Raw genomic sequence first — 21,883 nt, 5'->3', positions numbered from 1 at the left:
ATTTTATCTGCTGGTTTATTTTTTTTATTTATTTATTTATTGCATTTGTATCCCACATTTTCCCACCTTTTTGCGGGTTCAGTGTGGCTTACAATATGAGTTGAATGTTGGAAATACAATTGTTACAGATAGTTGTGGATAATATTATGCAGGGTTATGCGAAACAATTGGGGTGTCGTTAAGGGATGTAATAATGGAACATAGGCATTGCAACTTTGGAAGGAAACAATGGGAGCTTAGAGGCCATAGAAAGGCATGAAGTTATATGGTATATAACTTTCTGTGAGAAAAGGTACGAGTGATGTGATAATACGGGGATTGGAGTTCCGAGGTGAATGTACGATGCATTAGTGAACAGTAAGTGTGGACTTTATGTGTTTTGTTTCTATCCATAGACTTGTTCGAAAAGATGAGTCTTCAATAATCTGCGGAAGGAAGCTTGCTCGTTGGTTGTTCTTAGGTTGCGCAGCAGTGTATTCCAATACTGCGTGCTCATGTGAGAAAAGGTTGACGCGCGTAATGTTTTGTATTTCACGCCTTTGCTATTGGGGAAGTGGAGGTTAAGGAAGGTTCGGGATGATCTTTTGGCATTTCTGGGTGGTAAGTCTATTAACTCAGACATGTAGGCTGGGGCTTCGCCGTGAATGATTTTGTGGACTAATGTGCATACTTTAAAAGTGACGCGTTCCTTGAGTGGAAGCCAGTGCAGTTTTTCTCTTAATGGTTTTGCACTTTCATATTTTGGCTTTCCAAAGATGAGTCTGGCTGCCGTATTCTGGGCTGTTTGAAGTTTCCTCAGTATTTGTTCTTTGCAGCCTGCATATAGTGAGTTGCAATAATCCAAATGGCTGAGCACAAGGGATTGCACTAGGCTGCGAAAGACGGATCTTGGGAAGTACGGTCTTATCCTTTTTAGTTTCCACATGCTGTAAAACATCTTTTTTGTTGTGTTGTTAGCATGAGTTTCAAGCGTTAGGTGGCGGTCGATGGTGATTCCAAGGATTTTTAGCGTTTCTGAGACTTGAAGGTTCAGGTTTGGAGTGTTTATGGTTGTGCTTGCATATAATCACCATCAGGAATAGCAAGCGTGTGAAGAACTTTACAGTTATCGCATAAGATATAAGGTTTTTGGCCAATGATGAACAGAGGGTCTGACCCGTTTTAGCTCTCTAAGAGCTCTTCTTAAAAAAGAATATACAGCGATTGTATTGTTGGATATATGCTTTTTTATTATTATTTTCATTCAGTGGAGATACATTCTATTTAAGATATTATCTTACGATTCCATATCTCCACACCCAATTTCGATTATATTTAGTGGATTCTCTTTAGTTTTTGGGCAGGCTTGGAGCCCCTTATGGCATGAGTTCCTCCCCTCCCCTCTCCCCCTCCCCCTCCCCCCTCCCCATGCCAGCCCTCAAAGCAGGATCTTTAAACTGTGCAGGCTTTGAGGTACATTTAAAAAAAAACAAAAATCTGCATCCAAAAAAAAATAAAAAGTCCTGCTCTTCATGACCCAAGAAAAGGTCCATCTCACAGGAAAAATGTCTAGATTTCCTGTTCCATTAAGGCTGTGAGATGGATGTTTTTACAGTGAAAAAAAAATATGAATAACCATTTTCCAAAGTGAAACGTCCAACTTTTGAACGACAAAAAACCAGGGACATGAACGTCTTGTCTGGCATCATTTGCAAAAATATGGCCACACAGAAGTCCCAGCAGAACAGAAGAGTAGCCCAGTCTTTAGTACAGTAGACTGCAAACCAAGAGAGACAAGTTCAAACCTCAGTATAACTCTTCTTTTGTAATTGGGGGGGGGGGGGGATCCCTCCAAAACAGCAACATATCTCCTGTACCTGAATGTACAGCACATCAATAGTTTCAGCAGGGCCGCCGAGAGGGGGGGGCAGGGGGGACAAAATTCTCCAGGCCCAGTGCCACATTCCCACCCGTCCTCCGTCGTCGACTGTCTGCCACACATTATTGCAAAGGCACGCGGTAGATGGGCGGTAACTCCAAATTGGTGCACGTTGACGCCTACACGGGTTAGTAAAAGGGCCCCTAAATCTCCTTGATTTGGACAATCTGCAGTGGGAAAGATCAAAATTCTGACTTTCTAAAATCAGGATTTGGATGGTTTTAGCAGATGGACATTTTTAAAGCATTTTAAGACGTCCATCTGCTTTGAAAATGAGCACTTTTTGTATCAGTGTCATCTGCATGGTATTTTCAGTTTAAATTTGCCCCCCTCTGTGAGATGTATACTCCCAACAGCTAGGTTTACCTATTACCCTTCTCCCTGCTTAACACAATCCCACAAAAAGAAACAGAATATTTATGAATGCTGGCTCCCTTAGCAGTCCAAACACTACTTCCGAACGTCTCTGTGTACCAAGCTGCTTGGCAATTCTCCCCTTTTCAGAACCATCTTCTACTGGGCTACAGAGGGATTGCCCTGCATTTGCATTTCCTCCACAGTTTTGACCAAGGTCCACAGACAGCAGCTCGCTCTGGAACCCAGCTAATCTGGACTCTACTTATGATGTCACTGAGAAATAGCTGAAGCTTGCTCCCAATTTTGCCCCCCCCCCCCCGCTGTACCCACCCATATCATTTGCCACTGAACCATCGGGCCAGATCCTGAATATCACATATCCTTTAAAGTATGCACACATGAACTGCTGGTTTTTTATTCTCTTTTAGGAAGAGATATAACTCTACAAAATCTTTCAGATATTTCAGGCCGCAGAGGTCAACTGCTATCTGAGAGAAGCACTGAGGAAAAACGTTTTTTTTTTTTTTTTTTAAATTGTGTATATTTCTTCCACTAGTCATTGTGTAGGGAAGAGTTCTATTAGCATCAGTGCCAGCAAATCTGGATTCTTTATAAGATGCGATACCTTTTATTGGGTTAATGCCATACCAGCCCTTTGACATCTCTGTTCTTTCTAGGGATATCTAAGTGCTATGCAGAGACCCATGCGTCTTTGAAGATGTATCACCTCAAGTGCGAAAGCCCATGAAATTGCTCATTTCACATCTTCTGTAATGAGACAGTGCTCGTGCCCAATCCACGTTCGGAGAAAAATGACCACGGGCTCATTTCTTTACTATGCACCAAACAATATGAAACACCAGAAGAAAGAGAACATTTCAGCAGGGTTATGTGGAGAAATGAAATGAAATGACCAGAGAACCAGTTCAAACAACCTACACGCAGGAGAGAAAAATCAGAATTCTTAATCCTACAAGACGGATAATTTACTTATGATATTTAGCAGTGGACCAAAATCCAAAAGCGTGGCATGAAATCATCTTCTGCTCCTACAGAAACAGAACATTTGCTACACTGTGCTTTTAGACCCTATGTCATTTTGGAAATTACTTTTTATATAGCTTTCCTTACGGCCCTGGGCCTGAAACTAAAACATCTGAGTTCACTGGTGCCCGAACAGCTCAGTTACCTAACAGCTTGGCAGTCCTGGCAGCAGGGCCGCCGAGAGCTGGAGCCGGGCCAGGGACAAGGCCGGGCCCGCCCACTCGAGGTCGCCGCCCACCCGAGATCGCCAGGCCCCCCCACCGCCCACCCACCCAAGGTCACCGGGCCCCCTCCACCCGCTATCGGGCCGGGCCCTCGGAACTAACCTTAAGCCTCCTTTCACTTCGCAGCAAGCAGCGGCAGGGCAGACCTCTCCTCCTTCCTTCTGTGCCCCGCCCTCGCGGACGTTACGTCAGGCGAGAGTGGGACATGGAAGGAAGGAGTGGCCTGACCTGCTGCTGCTTGCTGCGAAGTGAAAGGAGGCTTAAGGTTAGAGTTCTGGGAGTAACGGAGGGCGGGCCAGGCAGCGACAGAGGGCGGTCCAGGCGGCAGCGGCGCCGGGTCCCCTGGAGGCCCAGGCCCCGGGACTTTTGTCCCCCCTGTCCCCCCCTCTCGGCGGCCCTGCCTAGCAGTGACAGGGTGACCTGCACATGAAGGACTGAGTGGTCCATCTGTTGACACCCCTCTGAATTCTGTTTGTAGATGCTACCCAAACCCTGATGTTGGTAGTCGTGCCAGGTAAAGGTCTAGCACCTCAGAATTCAGAGAGTGTGTTAGAGAAACTAACCTTGCTGTACACCCTCAAAGAAATGTACAGGGAAAAAAACTAATGAATTCTTTCTGAATTTGGATGCACTCAGACACAGTTTCCCTTCATTGAAATAACATTTATTTTCTTTTCTAATATACAAATAACCAATAAACAATTCTATTTTCTTATTTCTTTAGGAACTGTTTAGTTGATGTTTCTGTTTTTGTTGTATTTCTCTTACAGCTACTAATCCGGGGCACCTCCCTGCACAGAGATCAGATAAGTACTCTTTTCTATCTTTAAAAACAGTAAATATTCCTTTACTAATATAAGCTTCAAATTGTCCCTATAAAAGAATGATACTTTGTGTCTTTCTTTATATTTTGCAGGTCACGTGACAACTGCACCAGCAGGTAAGTATGATGTTGTATGACTTTTTGTCTGTTTGTTATATTCACCACTGTTGCTTCCGCTGTACTGGCAATCTGTCTTGCACTGGGGCCCAAGATGTTTTCTGGATCTTCTGTTTACATCTCTTCTTCCCCTAAACCTAACACTTAACAACTAAAATGGAATGAAAAACCCTAACTCCTTAACAAATCCCCTTTTCCCACGCTAAATGACTTTAACAAAGTAACACTTGGACACTATCTATATAAAAGAAAATAACCAAACAACCCTAACCTAGGTTTCCTAAACTTAACTGAAATTCCCTAATTTATTGAGCATAAACATATGTACACCACCTCAGTTACCAAACTTAAGTTCACTTTTACTGTAAATCAAACCCACTTTCAAACTAACACCAGACTCACTCAAAACACTCACTCTCAGCAAATAGTTCCCCAATTATACTTCCAGACACTTGATTTATCCACTTCCACCCTCCAAATATCACTAATTCACTCCTAAGCACTAACCTCACCAGCACACATTAAACACCACCTCTCTCAGCAACAGTCTCAAATGCTCTAACCAACTGCCTTTCTGATCATCCCCTAGGAAACTGTCCCTTGGTTTGGGATTCTAATCCCAGTCAGCCAATCCCCGAGCCTGCTCAACACTCCAAACCCTTCTGCTGACAAGTGGAATGTTGGGCAGCACTGCTGGATCCCCATTTTAATTAAACAAAATCCCATAGGAATCAATGGGAAATTCTTCAATTAACCTAAAAAACCCTTAAACTTTTAATAAATTTCCACAAATTTCCCATGCTAATTAAACTTTCCGCCCTCTATTAAACCATATTTTTAAAATTTAAAAATCCTAATATTTAACCCCCGCCTTACAACAACCTAACAAAAATCCCTGTAAAAATTCCCAAAAAATTTAAAATCCCTCTCAAAAATTCCAATAACTCCCCCCGGACATACTATGTCGAATTCAGCTCCCTAACACTTTATTAACCCCTTCAAAACCTACCCCTTCTAAAATACCCCCTAAAAATATTTAAATTTAAAAACTAACCCACCCAAAAAATCCAGAAAAAATTCCTGATCCCAAATATGAAAACCCCATCTAAATCCAATGAACCTCTGATTTTTTAAAAATAAAAAACCCTATTTCTACAATTTAAAAATAAATAAATTAAAATTTCTGGTTAAAAAACCCCTTACCTTATTGTAGATTTTCCCCTCACATGACAACTACTATCCGTTCCTGTCCAGATCATCCTGGGGCCAAAAAAGAGGTAAAAAGGAAAATCGCCCCAAAAACCGCCATTTTCTACGGAGCTCCGGTAAAAAATCGAGGCCCAGGCTTCTAGGCCTCGCCGGAGCTTCAAAAAAAAAAACAGTTTGTGCGCGTGCGTGCACCCTCCAACATCTTCAGGCCCATGCTGCCAAGTCCGGGGACTTGCCCAAACGTCCCCGGACTCCAAAAACAACGGCGCAGACCTTCATCGCACGCACGAGCCTGCCCAAACCCCGGATTGTCCCCTAGCACAAACCCGCACGCCAGCCCTGTATCTCTTCATCCCGGGGATGTGCCCAATCGTCCCCGGGACCGGAAAACCTCTGCGCTGCCGCTTCTCAAGACCGGAGATGTCGGAAAATCCCGGTCTTCATCCGGCCATGCAAAACGGCCGTGAAATCACCTCCCGTTCCCCAAAACCGGCCCCAAACTCGCTGCCCCAACTCCCACAGCGTTCCCTCACCAATCCGGCCTAACAATGGCCGCAAACCCACATCTTTCCCCCAGAAGGACCTCCCGCCTGGGCTTCCGGACCCTTCCAGGTAAGTATATTAATTTTATTTTATAATTAACCCTATGTTACACATCCATATAATGGGCATATACAAAGTGTGTTTTATCCTGAATGAATGACCTCAGAAGCTTAGCGGACATTGGGTGGCAGAGCCAGTGGTGGAGGGGCGGGACTGGTGGTGGGGCTGGTGGTTGGGAGGCGGGGCTAGTGCTGGGCAGACTTCTACGGTCTGTGCTGTGAAAATTAGGGTGGTGGACTTTGGTCCTGGGGAACTGAGGAACTGAGTTCGATTCCTGGCACAGGCAGCTCCTTGTGACTCTGGGCAAGTCACTTAACCCTCCATTGCCCCATGTAAGCCACATTGAGCCTGCCATGAGTGGGAAAGCGCAGGGTACAAATGTAACAAAAATAAAATAGATACTATTGGAGACTCTACATGGAATGTTGCTATTCCACTAGCAACATTCCATGTAGAAGGCTGCGCAGGCTTCTGTTTCTGTGAGTCTGACGTCCTGCACGTACGTGCAGGACGTCAGACTCACAGAAGCAGAAGCCTGCGCGGCCACATTGGTGGTCTGCAAGGGCCGACTTCTACATTGAATGTTGCTAGTGGAATAGCAACATTCCATGTAGAATCTCAAATAGTAGCAACAGAGGAGGAGTGGCCTAGTGGTTAGGGTGGTGGACTTTGGTCCTGAGGAACTGAGTTTGATTCCCACTTCAGGCACAGGCAGCTCCTTGTGACTCTGGGCAAGTCACTTAACCCTCCATTGCCCCATGTAAGCCACATTGAGCCTGCCATGAGTGGGAAAGCAAGGGGTACAAATGTAACAAAAATAAAATAGATACTATTGGAGATTCTACATGGAATGTTGCTATTCCACTAGCAACATTCCATGTAGAAGGCTGCGCAGGCTTCTGTTTCTGTGAGTCTGACGTCCTGCACGTACGTGCAGGACGTCAGACTCACAGAAGCAGAAGCCTGCGCGGCCACATTGGTGGTCTGCAAGGGCCGACTTCTACATTGAATGTTGCTAGTGGAATAGCAACATTCCATGTAGAATCTCAAACAGTAGCAACAGTGGAGGAGTGGCCTAGTGGTCTAGTGGTTAGGGTGGTGGACTTTGGTCCTGGGGAACTGAGGAACTGAGTTTGATTCCCACTTCAGGCACAGGCAGCTCCTTGTGACTCTGGGCAAGTCACTTAACCCTCCATTGCCCCATGTAAGCCGCATTGAGCCTGCCATGAGTGGGAAAGCGCGGGGTACAAACGTAACAAAAAAAATGGCAGATACTAATCAAGGTCAGGTATACACAAAAAGTAGCACATATGAGTTATCTTGTTGGGCAGACTGGATGGACCGTGCAGGTCTTTCTCTGCTGTCATCTACAATTAAGGCAGATCACTTTAGAAAAAGTTTTCAATAGGGATATGCATTTCTTAGGGGCCCTTTTACTAAGCTGTGGTAAAAAGTGGCCTTCGCTAGTTTGGACGTATGAAATTGGCGCGTGCTGGGCCATTTTTTTTTTACCACAGCAGGTTAAAAAGCTCTCTTTTTAAGTGGCCATGTGCTAATATGACAAGTAGCGCGTGACTATTTACAGCCTGAGCCCTTACCACTACCTATTTACTTGGCGGTAAGGGCTCACGCACTACTCATATGGTAATCAGGCAGTAAGCTGCAATGTGACCGCAATGCCGATTACCACCAGGAACACCCCCGAGTGGTATAAAAGAGAAAATTATTTTCTACCATGGGAAACAGCATGTGCCAACTTCAGAACTACTGCTGGGCGCCCGGTGCTACCCCGGTGGTAGGGTCAATTTGGCGCATGCTACCCATGCTCTACCGCAGCTTAGTAAAAGGGCTGTTTAGCGTATGTTTGCTTTGCGAGGAACTAGGTAAATTGTAAGTAGACAAAGCAATGGTGCCAGATGTGATACGTGTGAGAGGAAATCCATCAAAAAAGCGGAGAACTCAAACGCCCCACGGTTAAAACAATAGTGTAAAAGAAGTGGGAGAGCGCCCAAGGATACCAGAAACTGGAGGATGTTCGTTAGTAAACAATTTTATTAATAATTTGAAGACTCGACACAACGTCGTGTTTCGGCCGTCAGGATGGGATACGAACATTACTGAAAATCAATCTGTTCAAAAAGGCATACCACAATGACCCATCCTAAATAATAGACAACGAAACTCTACCAGAACTAGACAAAACTGAACTCTCTACACTTGACTGCTTCATCTACTCTGCCACCCTTGAACGTTAACGCACTACCACTTTAATTCTCATGCCGGAAATGAACTCTCGATGTTTGACTGTCTAACTTACTCTATATTTTACTTTATCAGTTAAGAACTTTAATTCTATACCAATTTGTATTTTTAATTCCGGAAATGGCGCTCGCCATTACTACATAATGTAAGCCACATTGAGCCTGCAAATAGGTGGGAAAATGTGGGATACAAATGCAACAAATAAAATAAATAAATAAATACATACAAAGTTATTGAAAGAGCTCTGCTTTCTGACCTTTTCAATGCTCTTTAGGGTCGGAAGTGGTCCTGGAGGACTGGCAATGTGGTTCTTTTCTACGAAAGCAGACGTAGAGAAGAGGTTGGGAACTTACAGGCAGGGTTAGTCTGACCTCTGTGCTGACAAAACTTACTGGAAACGCTTCTAAAACAGAGGATAGTGTGGAAGGGAACAAAGTGGATTTATGAAGAGTAGAATGCCGCAGGATAACTCATAGATTATTCTATACCATGCTTGCTGTGGCTCAGTCCAAGAAAGATCCAACTGTCGCTCCTTTGTTAAATGCTGTAAAAGCATTCGACAATGCATCATGGGACTATCTGTTTGAGGCCATGAGATGATTTTGGATTAGTGATAAATATGTTACCATCAGCCAGTGGCAAATGTGTTAGTGAATAGATGACTTAATTAACATATTTTCAAAGCACTTAGCCTTCCAAAGTTCCATAGAAACCTATGGAACTTTGGAAGGCTAAGTGCTTTGAAAATATGCCGTTCCCCCACTAGTCTACATAAAGAAGCAAGATGGAGCTAAACTACATAAGTACATAAGTATCGCCATACTGGGAAAGACCAAAGGTCCATCGAGCCCAGCATCCTGTTTTCCAAATAGTGGCCAAGCCAGGTCACAACTACCAGGCAGAAACCTAAATCGTGGCAACATTCCATGCAGAACCCCAAAGAATAGCATAAGTACATAAGTATTGCCATACTGGGAAAGACCAAAGGTCCATCGAGCCCAGCATCCTGTTTCCAACAGTGGCCAATCCAGGTCACAAATACCCGGCAAGATCCCAAAAACGTACATAACATTTTATACTGCTTATCCCAGAAATAGTGGATTTTCCCCAAGTCCATTTAATAACGGTCTATGGACTTTTCCTTTAGGAAGCCATCCAAACCTTTTTTAAACTCCGCTAAGCTAACCGCCTTTACCACATTCTCTGGCAACAAATTCTAGAGTTTAATTACACGTTGAGTGAAGAAAACTTTTCTCCGATTTGTTTTAAATTTACTACATTGTAGCTTCATCGCATGCCCCCCTAGTCCTAGTATTTTTGGAAAGCGTGAACAGACGCTTCCCATCTACCCGTTCAACTCCACTCATTATTTTATAGACCTCTATCATATCTCCCCTCAGCCGCCTTTTCTCCAAGCTGAAGAGCCCTACCCTCTCTCACCTTTGTTGTTTGTTAAAGCTTTGGAGCTCCTAATTCTAGCCATCAACCATGAGGAAGGGCTCCCTCAATGTGTGTCAACTCTTGACTCAAGAGCACATGTGGATCTGGAATTCTAGCCATCAAAGAGGATCCCTCAGTAAAAGGAATAAAATATCACAATGTGAAAACAAAGATCTCACCTTATGCAGACAATATCCTTTTATATTTTACAGTTAGTTCAGTCCCTAGAATGTTAAGAGCAGACAGACAAGTTCTCAACTCTTTCCAGCTATTGACTAAATCGGTCAAAGTTGGAAACGCTGCCTAAGGATAGATATGTCCTGTAGACATAATTGGCTCAATATCCCTTCCAATATTATGTTCGTACTATAAATTATCTTGGTATATTACTAGCCCCGACATTAGCAGACAAGATCAGAAGGAATGAAGGTATTAATAGTGTGCAGGAAATGAAGGAACGATGCTCCCCACCTCATCTCTCTTGGCAGGAGCTGTTAAAATGGTTATAATTCTGAAGGAAAATTACTTTTTAAACATGATGTTGTTACTGTTGTCCTCTAATTTTTTATAAAATGATAGATGAAAATGTTAGTGTGCTACAGAAGTAGGTCAAGTAAATTTCCCAACTTTCAAAAAAGTATCATGGGGCCCTTTTTCGAAGCCGTGTAGGTGCCTACGCACGTCCTACACGTGTCAATTTCAACTACCACCCGGCTACCATGTGGCCCGGGTAGTAATTTCATTTTTTACGCACATCTACTAAGCACGCCGGAAAATATATTTTCTTTTCCGGCGCTCACCGCTAACCGGGTGGTAATCAGCATTGTACGTGCGTAGACCATTACCACCCGGTTAATGCATGAGACCTTACTGCTAGGTTAATGAGTGTTGGTGAGGTCTCAGGTCCAAAATGGACGTGTGCCTATTTTTTATTTTGCCGCACGTCCATTTTCGGCCAAAAAACAAGGCCTTTTTTTTTTTACAGGTGCGCTGAAAAATGGACCTGCACGTGTTAATACATGCGTCTACGCAAACAATGGCCACTTTTTGGCGCACTAATGTTTTTATCGTCAGATAGGGTGGCTTATGGTTTCAGGAATTAAGCAACCAAGAGAAACATGTCTTACTTGGATGGGAAGAGAAGTTAGCCTCCCCGATTCCAATACAGTTATTGCCAGGTATCCAAAAAATCAGTTTGTCGGGGTCTTCCAAGCCACTATATAATCCTTTTTTTTGTTACATTTGTACCCCGCACTTTCCCACTCATGGCAGGCTCAATGCGGCTTACATGGGGCAATGGAGGGTTAAGTGACTTGCCTGAAGTGGGAATTGAACTCAGTTCCTCAGGACCAAAGTCCACCACCCTAACCACTAGGCCACTCCTCCACTGTTGCTACTATTTGAGATTCTACATGGAATGTTGCTATTCCACTAGCAACATTCCATGTAGAACTCGGCCCTTGCAGGTCACCAATGTGGCCGCACAGGCTTCTGCTTCTGTGAGTCTGACGTCCTGCACGTCAGACTCACAGAAACAGAAGCCTGCGCAGCCTTTTACATGGAATGTTGCTTGGAATAGCAACATTCCATGTAGAATCTCCAATAGTATCTATTTTATTTTTGTTACATTTGTACCCCGCGCTTTCCCACTCATGGCAGGCTCAATGCAGCAGGCAATGGAGGGTTAAGTGACTTGCCCAGAGTCACAAGGAGCTGCCTGTGCCGGGAATCAAATTCAGTTCCTCAGGACCAAAGTCCACCACCCTAACCACTAGGCCACTCCTCCACTCTCAACTAAATAGTAATTGTGATTCTGATGTAACTGGAAAGTTTTAATAAGTTAATAAACCAGTTGAAATCCTTGTTCTATATGTTGCTGTAGAGAATGACAAGGGGACAGGGACCCACAGTAACCGGGGGACGGGGACAGAGCTTGAAGGGACGGGGCGGGGACAGAGCAGGGATAGGGGCAGAGCCCACGAGGATGGGGACAAACTTTGTCCCTGTGTCATTTTCTACTTTGAAGCCTGTTAATGAATTGGACTGTTATTTATGTTTGAGTGATGCAGACCACAATATTTTGATTTTTTGCAAAAACAAGCAAACATGCTGGCCACAACTAGTAAAATTTGCAGGTGGGATCATGTACATCCTGCTACCAGCAAATCTTCTAAGAAGACATCTTCTGTTGCAGGAAGGACTGTGGAAGACAGGAGAGCTAGACTGAATCCTGAGATTGTTGATGACTTCTTATTCATCTACAGACTAAAAAATCATAACAGTGCCAATAGGGCATATTTCTCCCCTCTAGGGGACACAGAACGGGTTGTATTTTGTACCCCTGGACATTTTAATAGGGTGGATTAGGATTCCTTATGGTAGTGGAAATCAGCTATTGTTGGGGTTGGAAGGGTAGAGAGTGGTGGTGAGGAGGAGGGTTATTATAGCTGCTCACTGTTATTATTGTTTCTATTTGTAATTTACACACAATAGTTGCACAGCATATTGTTCCTTTTTATACTTTAATAAGAAGATTAAAAATATAAAATCATAATCGTTGGAGGCTTCTGCAGATGAGGACAGAGCCCATGGGAATGGAGCGGGGACGGAGACAGGACCTGCGGGGGCGGGGATGGAGACAGAACCCACGGAGACGGGGCAGGGACGGGGACAAACTTTGCCCCCATGTCATTCTCTATGCGGCTGTGCAGCCCTAAACAAAGATTCAGGTAGGGTTCCATGCAGATAAAGAATGATAATTTGGGTGATTTGTTTAAACCAAACAACGTCAATGGTTCTGGTCAAAGCGGATCCATATGTCCTACTCAGTTCATATGACCCAGTTAATGTATTTTTACACCATAGAGCACCCTGGACATCATCAATTATGGCCGCATTTGCTGTGGAACAAAACAAGACATGTTGATCGGGTCATAGGGAAGTGGGTAGCCTTTTACACCTCCAACAGTTTTGGGGTGACGTTTGGCAGTGAATAAGCCGGGTCTTAGCTTTCAGTTTCCAATATTGTACAAAATTATGATGTGCAAATCTCTGAGAATGCCTATAGCCTATCATCTCTGTATCATTAAAAGTATTGATTAGTAATTACAGGAATCCAATAACACCAGATTTTAATTGGTGGAACTTACTGTATATCATAAATACAAAGAAGCTGAGATAATAAAAATTGAGTTTAGGGGAGACGTTATCAATGCGGCTACTACTAAGACAGGCTATTTCACCACAGGCCCCATTTTATACCACTAGTTGTGGTAAAATAACCCATCTTAATGGTAGCCCACAAGCAAATCAAATAATCATGTGGAAGTTCAATCATCATGAGATTTTTGACACAGCCTTGGTTTTGAATGGATTGGTATAATCCATACAAAACAAGCCATAGGAATGGCTCTAAATCTTCTCGAACTTATCTCAACTTACATCTACCCAACTGCAAAGGTCTTAAGTACAAACCATATTACGCATCCAACTTTTCCGTTATAGGCAGCCAACTCTGGAACGCCTTACCAAGATCCATTCGAATAGTCAATGACCTTCTGCCCTTCTGGAAGCTGCTAAAAACCTACCTCTTCAAACAAGCCTACACAAAAGACCTGACTTAAACTATGTGCTACCCGGATCAGACTATGTTGACAGAACCTGGAATATGCTCCCCTACTTAATCCTTTCTAAGCACATCCTTTTTCCAACCCCTCCCTATACATTCTCCCAAACTAAACAACTCACTAATCCCAATACACACCTTCCTTCCACTCCCCCACCTCTACCATCCTCCCCCTTGCCCATCTTACCTACCCACATCAGATCGACAACCTCTTCATTCATTATATTACAGCTGTATCCATTCTATGTTTCGTTGTAAACTTGTTGTACTTTGTAAGCCGCATTGAATCTACTAGCGAGTGGGAAAGCGTGGGGTATAAGTGTTATAAATAAATAAATAATAATTACAGTTAAAGAATAACACAGATTTGTACATATAGGGCCGGATTCTATATACGGCAACTAAAATCTAGGCGCAACCGATTCACGAGTCTAGATTCCGACATCGTTTATAGAATAGCGCATAGGCTGAGTGGACACACTTGGATTTTAGGTGCAGCCACGTACACCAATGAAAAGATGCGCCTAAATCTAGGCTCGCTCGCTCCCCCGAATTCTATAACCACGTGCATAGATGTGATTACTGATCTAAAGAAGAAGGGTTACCTTCGAAAGCTAATCAAAATGTCCAATAAAAAAAGGTATTATCGTATTTTCTTTTCTATGTTTTGTTTTATTTCTATTTATTTGCTTTAAAAGTGGACTAACATGGCTACCACCTCACTTTACTGTAGAATACACCTAAAAAGAAGTGCACGTAAAATCCAATTATGCCCAATTAGTGTTGATAATCAGTCATTATTGGCCAATTATCCAAACTAATTGGCATGTTACTTAATTTAGTAGTGCATGTAAATTGACCATGCGTGCAAATTTACATGCGCTGCTTGGCATGCCATATATAGAATACAAGGGATAATGGGGCTGCACATCCATTAACGCATGTTAAGAAATTATAACACTCATTTATAAATTTCACAAATGTGTGAAATGAACCAAAAAATGTCTAGCGCAAAGAGGGGAGAAAACCAAAGGTAATCCCAGAAAAAGCACAATGGGATTGACCAAGTGGGTGAAACCAGGAATTCAGCAAGAATGTCCTTTATTCAGCAATGATGCATAGCCGATATGCTCCAGATAACAAATTGTAGTGAGACAACCGGACTCAACACAGATCATGTTTCAGCACCAACATCTTCATCAGGAGTCCTAATTGGGATGTTTTATATATTGGCAAGATTTTTAGAAGGTCTACCAAATAAGATATTGGTTACCCATATGGTATTTGACATAGCTTTAGTGGGAAATAGTGTATATACTACTCCAGTGAATACGTTTAGGGCAAATTTCTCAAATTACTCGCATGACTCCTCTTTTGAAAATTGCCACAGCTACAAAAGTACCTGAAGACCTTTCAGATACTTCTGTGGGCAAGTGAAATTTAAATAGGAAGTGACACATGTATACTTGCAAATAAAATCTAGATGCATGGCAAGCCAATGAGACGGTGTACTTTCCATCTAGACGGCAGGCATTCACTTGGACGCCACTCCAGCTAGCCTTTGTGGGGTCTTTCATTGCAAGCTCATAAGGGTGTCACTGCTGTCGCACTTGGCCCATAGTGTGTGGCCAAAGGGGCAGGTCCAGCCCCTTTGGAGCCCCTTCAGAGCTACTAAAGAGCAGGTCATTCTCGTCATCTCTTTATGGAGAAGTGTAAAGGGATGAAAAGCAAGCCTTCAATAATGCCGCCCATGAAGGGATCTTTGGACCAGCATGTTCAGGAGACAGTTTCATTTTTCCACCTTTGCCGATGAGCTTGCATCTACACCCTACGCCTCCGTATTATCTGGGGGACCTACCCCACCCCCACAACCTGCTTCTTTTTCTGGGATGGAAGGCAGTCTTGATGTACAGACAGCCGTGGACTTGAAAGGTCTGCCTTTGCAAGGAGTTCCACCCTCTTCATTTCATTTCTGGGAAATGGGACCAAATTTAGGCGTGGGATCTCCACGACTACTGTTAATTGCAGTCAGAAGAATTTGTAATGAAAAGGAGTTCTTGACAAATAAATTGGCAATGTTCTCAAGGAAGCTATTGCGATATGGCAGCGCTCTGTTGAGCGGGACCAATTAGCTAAGTCGCTATTTTCCAGCCAAGTCTTTTGCTGTATATTTTAATTACAGTCAAGATAAAAGTAAAGACAAAAAGTTTAAATAAAAGGTTTTGATAGATGAATATAGAAAAGCTGCTAAAATGAAATGAATACAGAGGAGGAGGTTTTTTTAGACCCGTGAAGATATCACTCTGCAGTATAATTGGTTACTTGCAAGTTATTTGATCTCAAGACAAAGATTCTTGATTTTGATACTTGAGCCACTGGGGTCTTTTCCTCCTACCTCTTTGAAAATGTTATCTCACACTCATCACATGAGTCTGGCACTTGTATAGTATTGAATGAGATTTGTCTTACATGCAAGTGAGTAGCCAGAGAATGTGGTAAAGGCAGTTAGCTTAGCGGAGTTTAAAAAAGGTTTGGATGGCTTCCTAAAGGAAAAGTCCATAGACCATTATTAAATGGACTTGGGGAAAATCCACTATTTCTGGGATAAGCAGTATAAAATGTTTTGTACTTTTTTGGGGATCTTGCCAGGTATTTGTGACCTGGATTGGCCACTGTAGGAAACAGGTTGCTGGGCTTGATGGACCTTTGGTCTTTCCCAGTATGGCAATACTTATGTACTTGGAATTAGTTTTGTAGGTATTTCAGAACATACACGTGTGTATGCCAGTACATAGGCACGTATATTTACAGTTTTAGAAACCTATACATATTCTTCCAAAACTGTCACAGAGCCCAATATTATTTTCCAGAATCACTCTCAAAATACACTGGAGGATTAAAGGGTTGACGTCCACGAATTCCTCCAATAGTGCACTGCACAAACCGAGCACCTTTAATTAACCTAGATGTCCCCGGGAGTAGATGTGAACACCAACATTGATCTTGGAGGACATAAATTTGTATTCTTATTCTGAAATCAGAAATGCATGTGTATATTTCAGCCCCACTCTAGTCCCATCCAAAAACACACCGTGATCATGTCCCCTTGATAAATGCGTGTATTCATAATTTGGTTGTGTATATCCCAGCCTTTTAAATTTGAGGTTTAAATATGTATTTAATATGCCTAAATGCTGGTTTATGCATGTCCAAATCACGAATATGGGCTTCTGAAATGACCGCCTACAGCAATTAAAGCACGTTACAACAAACTGAATGCACACCCACAAATACACATCCCTAGTATATAAAAAGGCATATTTTCAAAGACTTATACTTACAAAGTTACATAGGTTACCATCTAGCTTATTTTCAAAAGAGAAGGGCGCCCATCTTCCGACACAAATCGGGAGATGGGAGTCCTTCTCGCAAGGCTGCCCAAATCGGCATAATCGAAAGCCGAATTTTTGACACCCTCGACGGCTTTCCGTCGCGGGGATGACCAAAGTTCACGGGGGCATGTCGGCAGGGTAGTGAAGGCGAGACTGGGGCATGATTAGGAGATAGGCATCCTCGGCCGATAATAGAAAGAAGAAGGGCGTCCTTGACGAGCACTTGGCCGACTTTACTTGGTCAATTTTTTTTCATGACCAAGCCGTGAAAAGATGCCCAAACTGAACAGATGACCACCGGAGGGAATCAGGGATGACCTCCCCTTACTCCCCCAGTGGTCACTAACCCCCTCCCACCATAAAAAAATCAAAGTTAAAAATACCTTTTTGCCAGCCTCTAATGCCATATTCAGGTCCATCACAGCAGTATACAGGTCCCTGGAGCAGTTGTAGTGGGTGCAGTGTACTTCAGTCGGGTGGACCTGGGGGGGGGAGTGGGTTGGGGGACTCAGCACCCAAGGTAAGGGAGCTATGCAACTGGGAGCAATTTGTGAAGTCCACTACAGTGCCCCCTACGGTGCCCGGTTGGTGTCCTGGCATGTGAGGGGGACCAGTGCACTACAAATGCTGGCTCCTCCCATGACCAAATGGCTTGGATTTGGCTGTGTTTGAGATGGACGTCTTTGGTTTCCATTATGGGTGAAAACCAAGGTCGGCCATCTGTAAGGTCTACCTAAATGTCAAGATTTGGCCATCCACGACCGTATTATCGAAACGAAAGATGGACGCCCCTTCGTGGCGCCATCCTTAGAGATGGGCACCCTTAGAGATGGGCACCCCTGTTCGATTATGCCCCTCCATGTAACTTTGTAAGTTTTATGTTCTTTGAAAATGAGCACCATAATAACCTGTGGAACCTTGTAACTCTAATGCCCCGATGATCAAAGGTAAATGCAGGCACTAATTTTTCAGCGCTGTTAGGACCATCGTGGGGATCAGCCCCACAAATTCCTACGATTCACACAGTTCTCCATAATCAAAGGTGCATACGCGTCGTCTAATGCCAAGGAACATCCCTCACTTACCATTTGCAACCAGCTGCTCCTCAGCAAACTCAGGTGGCTGTTCGATATAAAGAATCTTTTGCTGAAATCCCGGGATGCATTCTAAATCTTCAGCAAATGCTATCAGCAGCACCTAAGGCAAGAAGAACAGAGATTTAGCATCAAACAGTTCCACTCTCAGATCGACTTTCTGATACACTGCTAGATTTTCACTATTATTTGTTTCTCTTTTGTAGTTGTTGGTAATGTTTAGCAAACATGAGTGATAAAAGCAAATCTATCTTCAGGAACTTCCTAATGGCTTTGTTGTTGTTGTTGAGAACTTCACAAATAGACAATGCCATTAAATAACCATGCAGGGAAGAGCCGCACTGCCTGTAACAGCCTAGCTTTGAACCTGGTGAAAAACCTGCAAAAAGCCATCAAAGGTAAAAATGCCTTTAAGACATCATTGCACAGCAGAAATAAACTGAAGTATGTGAACATTTTTTGGCATAGTGATGTTCTGCCCCCGGCAGCCTTATACCAGTCTTTATAGTGTAGCTCTAAAATGTGTTGAATGCCTTTAAAGTTCTTCTCAATTCTATTGATTTTTACTGCTACAATCACTTCCTGCAAGGATATGTGGAACATAGTCTCACATGTACTTCAGCCACCCCTGCTTGTCCGTATAAAGTTTGTTACTGTTGGTGTAGTCTCCTGCAAAGGCCTACTCCCTTTCTCAGCCGAGCTTGATTCCTTTGTTTACCTACTCTCATGTCCTGATTATTTCTACTATCTTTGTCCTGATGGGTCAAGCTAGGGTATGACCAGGGGTGGCCTGATCATTAGGCCACCTGAGGTGGGGGAGGGCCTCAGGAGGCATTCTTATTTTATTTTTTGTTACATTTGTACCCCGCGCTTTCCCACTCATGGCAGACTCAATGAGGCTTACATGGGGCAATGGAGGGTTAAGTGACTTGCCCAGCGTCACAAGGAGCTGCTTGTGCCTGAAGTGGGAATTGAACTCAGTTCCTCAGGACCAAAGTCCACCACCCTAACCACTAGGCCACTCCACTCCACTCTTCAGGAGCGGCATCTCCCCCTTTGCTGCATTTTACCTCATCATGGTGAAGTTCCAAACCCAGCAGCAGCGATGCCCATATGCTGCCCTGCCGCTGTTGGCACCCGCCTCTTCCCTTTACCGTGGCCACCTCTCTGAAGTAACTTCCTGTTTCGTCAGAGGCTCAGGCAGCCGCAGTAAAGGGAAGAGGCGGGTGCAGGTGGTGGCAGGGCAGCATATGGGAATCTCTGCCGCTGCCAAGTTTGGAATGTCACAGTGATGAGGTAAAATGTCCGAAGTGGTGGCATCTCGGCCTGGGGGGGGGGGGGGAGACAGCATCTCAGCCCGGGGGGACAGCATGTTAGCTCCACCTCAGGTGGCATCTTGCTTTGGGCTGGCCCTGGGTATGACCTGTCTCTAGGACTACCTCTGCTACCTGGACTTAAGTTCTATCCCTATTGGTCCTTCTATCTCTCTCTCCTGGGCTTGTGGGTGCTCTTCTCGACTTCTCTGTCCCATGAGCTCAGACGTTCTCCATCTTGTCTAGATGCATAGGTTCCTGCTCTCCTGAAGAGAACCTATCTTTCTACCAGTAACATAGTAGATGACAGCAGAAAAAAGACCTGCATGGTCCATCCAGTCTGCCCAACAAGATAAACTCATATGTGCTACTTTTTGTGTATACCTTACTTTGATTTGTACCTGCCCTTTTCAGGACTCAGACCGTGTAAGTCTGCCCAGCACTATCCCCGCCTCCCAACCACCAGCCCCGCCTCCCACCACCGGCTCTGCCACCCAATCTCGGCTAAGCTCCTTAGGATCCATTCCTTCTGAACAGGATTCCTTTATGTTTATCCCACACGTGCTTGAATTCTGTTACCGTTTTCATTTCCACCACCTCCCGCGGAAGGGCATTCCAAGCATCCACTACTCTCTCCGTGTTGGGGAAAAATCATTTTGACAAAGATTTCAAATCAAAATCAGTAAGCCAGTTGTGATTTCAAATCGAAATCTGTCAACGGTTTTACTATTAAATGTAATTATCACAGGACAGGATTATAGACTAATCCGTCAATATTGATAAGCATGGACATGCAAATTACAAGTCCATATATGGCAAGAATCAATATATAAATAGGGTTTATGAACTCTGGTAGCTTAGGCTTGAGTTTAGACCTTGCCAGTGTTATTGACCATCATAGTAAAAAAAATCTATGAATCCTATGATTAAATCAACATCCATTAGCAAATGATTTTTGATTTAATAACCAAAAAAAAGATACAAAATCACTTGAATATGTAATTTCAAATCTAAAATCAAAATCGGGGTAAAAAAGCAATTTTAAATAAAAATTTTTAAAAAATTATACGTAGAGGAGTGTGGTAGCCGTGTTAGTCCACTCTTAAGGTTATCAATAGAAATCAAACAAAGTAAAATATGGAAAAGAAAATAAGATGATACCTTTTTTATTGGACATAACTTAATACATTTCTTGATTAGCTTTCGAAGGTTGCCCTTCTTCCTCAGATCGGAAATAAGCAAATATGCTAGCTGACAGTGTAATCCTTTGGCTACTACTTACAATTCTGACTATGCAGAGAAACTCTGCAAACGCACTAGTCAGAAACTGAGAAATGAACTTATACATCAACTCTACTAGAAAAAAAGAATAATACAAACCCAAAGGGATGTAACCATGAGAAACATGGAGGAATTACATCCACACCTTGTGAACCAACTTAAAGAGGACCTACATAACATCCAAGGAGAAAAACAATACATTGCTATCCGCAAAAAGGAAATAAAGCTATATTCTCTTCTTCAAAATCAAAGAGAGAGAAACTGCTTATCCTTGAATAGCTACAGCTCTGCAGAACCAACAGCTCCAGACACTTTGGAGACACTTGGATACACATCTGAGGCATGTGAAAATCAGCGCCCAAACAAACCAGGGAATACTGATCACACCTTTACAGATGCAAACCAAATGGGGATAATAAACCTCTCGAACCATCAATTATCACAACATGAGATCTCTGTGCTTTCCAAAGGGCTCTCATTCTGCCCATCGAATAACCTAGATGAAAACCAGCTATATTCAGACCTAGAAGAATTCTTCAGAAAAATGCGTCTTAAAGCACATTTCCACAATAGAGAGACATCAAATGATCCGAAATACAGTCTTAAACAGAAGAACACTTATTTCACCCCACAGGAGGGACAAAACTACAAACTGGATAATTACATAGAAAGTTTCAGGCATAGGGTTAAATCACAACTCTCCAACAAACAAAAAAGAATTCTGTACAATCTTACCCCACCAGAAAGAGCGGCCATAAGAACCCTACAAACTAACGAACGCATTATCATCAAACCTGCAGACAAAGGATGCGCAATGGTAATTATGGACATACAAAAATACATTGAAGAGGGACACAGACAGCTCTCAGACAATAAATACTATAGGAAACTAACTGAGGACCCCACACAGGATTACACAAAACAGCTGAAAGACCTTATCAAAACATTACCTACACAAGCGCAACCTCACCTGAAGAAACTCATACCAAATCAACCTTCCGTGGGCACATTTTACATGCTACCCAAGATCCACAAACTGGGAAACCCTGGCAGACCAATCATATCAGGTATTGGCACACTCACGGAAGAAATATCTGGATTCATAGAGGGAATTCTGAAACCTCTCGTACACAAAACTAACAGCTTCATACAAGACACCACAGACTTTCTGAATAAATTGA

The 21,883-nt window shown here is 43.2% G+C and overlaps 1 protein-coding gene across 1 annotated transcript in view; it reads right to left on the bottom strand.

Annotated features, from left to right (window-relative positions):
- The window catches only part of LOC115471366 (cadherin-13-like), a 439,543-nt gene that overhangs the window by 167,533 nt on the left and 250,127 nt on the right, over window positions 1-21,883 (bottom strand). The window contains 1 exon segment of the mRNA XM_030205063.1: window positions 18,100-18,211. Within this exon segment, the coding sequence (XP_030060923.1) occupies window positions 18,100-18,211 (112 nt within the window).

The sequence above is a fragment of the Microcaecilia unicolor genome, chromosome 5 (assembly GCF_901765095.1).
Source record: "Microcaecilia unicolor chromosome 5, aMicUni1.1, whole genome shotgun sequence".
NCBI lineage: Eukaryota > Metazoa > Chordata > Amphibia > Gymnophiona > Siphonopidae > Microcaecilia > Microcaecilia unicolor.
The sequence above is the reverse complement of the archived record's forward strand: the minus strand, read 5'-3'. Positions and strand labels throughout refer to the sequence as shown.